Here is a 6,012-nt window from a genome sequence, read left to right on the forward strand (position 1 = left end):
AAGGTATCTATTTGGGGCAAATCTACTTATTACTGAATAAAAAAAGGGAAAGTTAACGACAACCAAAGTTTTTACAATAGTATAGGATATTTATTTTCTACATTAATGAGTTTGATATCTTGCAGACTATTTTCTGTTTGTGACTATAGCCTACATATTTTTTATGTAGCTTGTTGTAAAAATGTAACATGATAATATCACTAACCAAGTATTAATATTCTTCTTCTAATATTATGAGTGTAAAATATAAGGTAAAAAAGAAGGTAGTTTAAAAACAAAACTTGTACAGACATTGTAAAATTCAAAATCATCAGCTCTATACAGATTTGGTTTTTATAAGGCTGATGTTTTGTACAGTTCGAATATATGTATATATATAAATGTATAATTAAACGAATAAGAATTGACGTATTAGCGATGTATAAATTAATTATATACAACGATTGTCTAGATTTGTTATACCTTGAGATTTTCACGTTGTCAATGATATTTAATAAAGAACTCCTATTTTGTTCGATAATCGCTGTTTTTTGTTGTCAGTAAACTGTGGGTTTTTATGCAAATTCATATTTCTGATTATATGATTAAAAACATAGTATCTAGATATAAAATTGTTCTAACTACCAGGTGTTATAGAAAGCACTATACTTTAAATATTTTATATATTTTGTCATATTATAATGCATATTATACTGCATTCTATAGAATTTTGCACTTTCAAATTTCCTATAAATGCATAAAAATCTGCAGTCTAGATATATATAATAATTTATAAAAATATCTGAGAACCTTGGAATATTTTTCTACTCATTTTTCAAATATAAGCAATATTAACATTCTTTAAAATACAGAAATGATGATAACAAATTCTTTGCTATCTTTTGATAACGTTATCAATGATAAATTTCATAAACATGGCGCCTTTCGGGAACACTTGAAATGTCAAACTGTTTCTGAGAATTTATCGGACGGATACGTTTTATTAACATTACAAAAGTTGTTGGTCGAAAGAAAATATTGTTTTAGCCGTATTCCGAGAATTATCTAACTCTGATATCGTGAACAACGAAAAACAACGGAATTTTTTGATCAGACAGGAGAGCCATAACCTATAAACGATGGATGAAACGTATTTCGATGAAGGACCCGCGGGAAATTTTGAAACAGCTACGCTAGAAATCACCAAAGAACTCGATGTCAATGAGTTGAATAGTCAGAACACTGTTCCTGTTGGTTGGTATTTTACATATTGGGAGTCACAATGTTTTTCTATTTGATATCTTAATGAGATTAACGTGTTAAAAACATTTTTTGTAATTGTTAATAAAAAGGAGCTGATACTGCAAAGAAGAACAGAGAGAATAAGACATATACTTCAAGTGAAGTTCCATCATCGAAGGACTTGTCTAATATCCCTTTCAAACATATAGATATTCACTCTTTTTTCTCTGACAGAAACGAAGTTGTTGACAGAGCGCTAAAAGATTGCCAAGAGAGTTTAATAAATGAAGAGGAAAACGATATTATTGGAAGCTGGCTGTTGACAGAGTAGGAGACTTAATGTATATACATCTTGTTTTATTATTATATAATATGACGATTAATATTAGGACATATTTGTAGAATAAGTCTGTGGGATATTGAGAAAGAAAGATTGGTAATACTTTCAAAAAAAGCTATTTATTCAATAAAGTATGACTTCATCTCTTTAAAGATATTAGAGTACAACCGGATACCTTTGTTGCAAATTGATACGCTCATCTCGGGCGAATTAGTTTATCCTCCTTCGTCTTTAGCGCCGTAAGTATCATCGTGAAGTTTTCACAATAAAAATTACCATCTAATTATAGGTGAAAAATGAATCACAGTTAGTTTGTATTGTTTACAAATTTATGAACGATTTTTAGACGATTAAATGGATTGGCAGAGGGTGTATCGTCAATATTTCATTACGCAGGCCGTCAAGAGTGGTCTACTCTTGTCTCTTGTACAGATTTTGCACAGTTTGAACCTAGGTACACTGAGCTATTACGTAGAACAGAGACAATTATTTAAAAAAAAAAGAATGTTTTGTTCCATTTTTATTGATTTCTGTTAATAGTATTATCGTTCTCGTATGTGTTAAATACATGTAGGCACCTTCAAATAATTTCATTTTAAGTGAAATGCAAATTATATAATAGAACTGTTTATTTCATTTAGTTAATATTCACACTTATGCTTGCAGACTGTTGCTTTGGTAAATAATGTAATACTTATGTTTTATTGTCTAGTTTCAAGTATATATATATTTATTTTTAAATATTGCTATATGTATAATAATAATTCTGATAGTAGTTCATTTGTAATTACTGTATAAAATTAAAATTGACTTTCCAGAAAAAGGCACATGTCTGGGATAAGACTGATGTGGAACAAAGGCAATCCAGTACCATTAACTAAGAAATGGAATCCATTTGCAAAGGATATACCATGGCTTACTTATGCTAGTCATCCGTTATTTTGGTACAAAGGTAAATTTACTTTATTTGTGCAATTATATCAATTACTTATTTGTAAAACTTTGATGCTATTTGTAGGATCAGAAGTAGAGAAAGCAAGGTTTAATGTTGAAGGTTTACAGTCATTGATTAAAAATTTCTTGCCTTCAGACTGCATTACAAGAAATGGTCTTATTATCATAGAAAACTACTTTGGTGTAGGTGCCTTAGTACATAACAGAAATGGATTAGGTTTCTATAAAATTCGTGGTAAAGTCAGTTTTTAATCTAGTTTATAAGAAATTGAAATTTGTGTTTGATTTCTCTAAAATTCACATTCCAATTTCCAAAGCTCAAAACTCCTATTTATAAATTTTATGATATTTATAATGAAATACTAAAATTAGCGATACAATTGTATTTTATCCACATAACAGAACTCTCAAATAGATCTCTATTTACTTTTCAAAGATTCTATTGTGAAATACTATTAAGCATATCGTATATAATTCTACGGCGTATAATACAAACATTTTCACTCAGTACCTGGCAAACAGAATGCTAAAACTAGATATTAAACATCGCGTTAAAATAATTCGTTTACATTTTCTAGATATAAAACTATGTTTTATAATTCCGTATTGTAAAGACAAGGCGCTTAACCTTTCTATAATATATATAAAGATAATAATAAATAAAGATAGTTCTTCCTTAACATGTAACAGAAAAACTTCTTTTATTATCCTTTACCATTTAATAAATTTTTTTAATTGTTTCGAAATAATATCAATGCTAATAATAGAGAATAATATTAGAAATAAAAATTTATATGTAAAAAATAATTTTTGAAAGACAACAGTGATCTTATTTTACATCAAATATTATCTACAGAAAAAATATTGAGATATGAAATATTTTATTTGGAAAACATATTACTAGTTGGTTATGTTCAAATGTATTAGGTACATAACACCACCTGTTGACCTAATTCATTATATCGTTCAGTTTTAATACAGTTACATAAACGAAAGGTTATACAAAATTAATAAAATTGCAAAATTACAAGAAAATAGCAATATTTATGAAATAACAAAATCTACATAATATCAGGTCACCTAGCGCACTCGATCGTTTTTTATCAGTAAGTAATATAAATAAATGTAAGTATATATTTTAAACAATTTTTTCTATAACTTTTATAATAATACATACCTTGTTATTTTTATTTGTAGATCCTTTAGACACAAATATGATTTATAAGATGCAGAATTCATGATTGGAATGATCTAATGCAATCAACCATTTGCGAGTTCAACGAGAGTCAATTAATGTTATTAGATCATAGCTATTTCAGAGGAAAAAGCTCTATGATAGAAATGCAGTATTACAGATCAGTGTCAAAACTATAAGATGTATCTCTACCGTCTTAAACTGTGGCCTGTGTTTCTAATTGGATTCGGAATCGGCTCTCTCCTTGCTCTGATCTTATTTGCTGCTCAAGATTTATTTAACAATATTTCCATTTGTCAGAAATCATCATTAAATTTGTACTCTACAAACAGAAATGATCTTAAATGGTTCATGTCTGATACATGGATCAAGCAAGAGACTGTTATACAGAGTTGGAAAGATTCAACAAACATGACATATAGTAAATGGTTGAATAATAGAAAACTGAGGTCAAAAAATATTGATATGGATACTTATCTTTATGGACCTGAAAGTAGGGAAGAATCAGAAGCAGAGTGGTTGAAGTCAAATATTCACATCACTTGTATTGTATTTGTAAAAAAAGTTAAATTGGCTAGATCTATCCAGGATACTTGGGGAAAACATTGTAACAAGATATATTTCTTTGGTCAAGTGAAAGATCCTAAAATGCCTATTATAAATTTTGATATAAAATTAGTATCTTCATGGCAACTTTTATGTGAAGCCTTCAAGTATGTGTGGAAGAGCAGTGAAACGTTAGAATGGCTTATCTTTGTAAAAGATGACACATTAGTGGTTCTTGAAAATTTGCGGTACATGCTTGGCCCATTAAATCACACTCAGAATCATTATTTGGGTCATGCAGTTACTCTCTGGGGTCAATCTTATAATGTAGCTGATGCTGGATATGTAATTAGTGTGGGAGTGCTTAGGAAGCTAATTAAAATGTTTGATAACTCAGAAAAATGTGTAATCAGTGGCAAATATTGGAAACAGGAAGATTATTATCTCGGTAAATTTTTTATCACTCCTGATATTCCTTATCTACAAAACTATAATTAAACTGCAGTTTTTAATTGTTTTCAGCTAAACATTTGGCGTCTATGGGAATTTATCCTTCTGATACAAGGGACCAGTATTTAAGGGGAACCTTTCATGGATACTCTTTGCAATCTTTATTATGGGGTGGTGTTAAGACTGGTGTTTATTGGACTCGTGCATTATACCCAGTAAAAAACGAATGCTGCTCATTTATGTCTGTTACTTTTAATGTAGGAGAATCAGAAAAAATGCACACATTGAATTATTTATTATATCATTTTCATGTCTTAAAGAGGGAAGCTGTTTTTGGAAGTAGAAAAGCAGCAATATCCATATCTGACAAGGATGTATGATTATTATTTTATTATGAATGTATTATGATAAGGAAGAACTTAGAATTAACTAAATATTTCTATTTTCAGGTCTGGAGAGTTGCGTTGGAAGAAGAGTTTAATATTACAAATTTAAATAACATTTCTAGCGAGGTGTACTACGAGATATGGCATGCAAAATATTCTGAACCAGGACAATTAATTAGTAAAAATTATCAGGCTAATGACTAAGATAAATTTAAATAAATCATTCATATATGATTTTTATATGTTTTATACTGACTGAAGATTTTTTAAAGATATTTTATATCAAGTAATATCATATTTTAATAATTTTAAAGTACAATAATGTTATCTATGTTAGATAGTTTAATAATTGTTGAAATTGTTTGAAACTGATTGTGAATAAACATTGAATTTTTATAGAATGATGTTGTTAAAAACTTGAAATGGTTATCAGGTTTTACAGTTTATTAATGAGTTATATTGATATGACAAATGTGGGAATGACGGAGTAGTGTTGTTTGATAACTGTTTCCCTTGTTACGCCATTGTTGCCTTATCTGACTAATTAAGAACTCATTAACGCTTGTAATGACCTCGGTAATCAAATCACAACTCCAATTTTAAATATATGTTAAGAATACTGGAACAATGAATCCTCATGCTTTTCTATGTGAATGATTTATTTCTGGCTAGGGAAGATGGATATGCAAGGTGTTCTAAAGAATTATTTTTAGCTGTAAGTGAACTATTAGAGTACCTGATAATATACATATATATACATTTTAATGTTTATTCTCATTTGATAATTATCGTGTAAATCATTTAATTTTGTAATAATAAATGTGTAATTTTTTAGAAGCAAAGTTTTGTTAATTCACGAATCCCAGGCATGAATCCTTGACACGATATAAATCCCACTAATGACATATTATTTCGTCGAA

At 28.7% G+C, this 6,012-nt stretch overlaps 2 protein-coding genes across 5 annotated transcripts; both read left to right on the top strand.

Annotated features, from left to right (window-relative positions):
• Positions 1 to 907: 907 nt before the first annotated feature.
• On the top strand, positions 908 to 3,197 carry LOC117217059 (tumor protein p63-regulated gene 1-like protein). 2 transcript variants are annotated; one of them, XM_033464362.1, is made up of 6 exons: positions 908 to 1,233; positions 1,332 to 1,548; positions 1,624 to 1,800; positions 1,908 to 2,015; positions 2,380 to 2,513; positions 2,580 to 3,197. In XM_033464362.1, the coding sequence occupies exons 1-6, from the start codon at positions 1,119 to 1,121 to the stop codon at positions 2,765 to 2,767; spliced, it is 939 nt and encodes a 312-aa protein (XP_033320253.1). In that variant the 5' UTR covers positions 908 to 1,118; the 3' UTR covers positions 2,768 to 3,197. The 2 variants fall into 2 exon arrangements, with proteins under 2 accessions (XP_033320253.1, XP_033320254.1); XM_033464363.1 differs by lacking the exon at positions 1,908 to 2,015 and having other exon boundaries at positions 909 to 1,233.
• Positions 3,198 to 3,384: 187 nt separating this feature from the next.
• On the top strand, positions 3,385 to 5,496 carry LOC117217056 (C1GALT1-specific chaperone 1-like). 3 transcript variants are annotated; one of them, XM_033464355.1, is made up of 5 exons: positions 3,385 to 3,621; positions 3,713 to 4,704; positions 4,779 to 4,877; positions 4,968 to 5,080; positions 5,156 to 5,496. In XM_033464355.1, the coding sequence occupies exons 2-5, from the start codon at positions 3,891 to 3,893 to the stop codon at positions 5,294 to 5,296; spliced, it is 1,167 nt and encodes a 388-aa protein (XP_033320246.1). In that variant the 5' UTR covers positions 3,385 to 3,621; positions 3,713 to 3,890; the 3' UTR covers positions 5,297 to 5,496. The 3 variants fall into 3 exon arrangements, with proteins under 3 accessions (XP_033320246.1, XP_033320245.1, XP_033320244.1); XM_033464354.1 differs by having other exon boundaries at positions 3,387 to 3,640; positions 4,779 to 5,080; XM_033464353.1 differs by having other exon boundaries at positions 3,387 to 3,621; positions 4,779 to 5,080.
• The last annotated feature ends 516 nt before the right edge of the window (positions 5,497 to 6,012 follow it).

Source organism: Bombus bifarius, unplaced genomic scaffold, assembly GCF_011952205.1.
Source record: "Bombus bifarius isolate JDL3187 unplaced genomic scaffold, Bbif_JDL3187 scf7180000007974, whole genome shotgun sequence".
Lineage (NCBI taxonomy): Eukaryota > Metazoa > Arthropoda > Insecta > Hymenoptera > Apidae > Bombus > Bombus bifarius.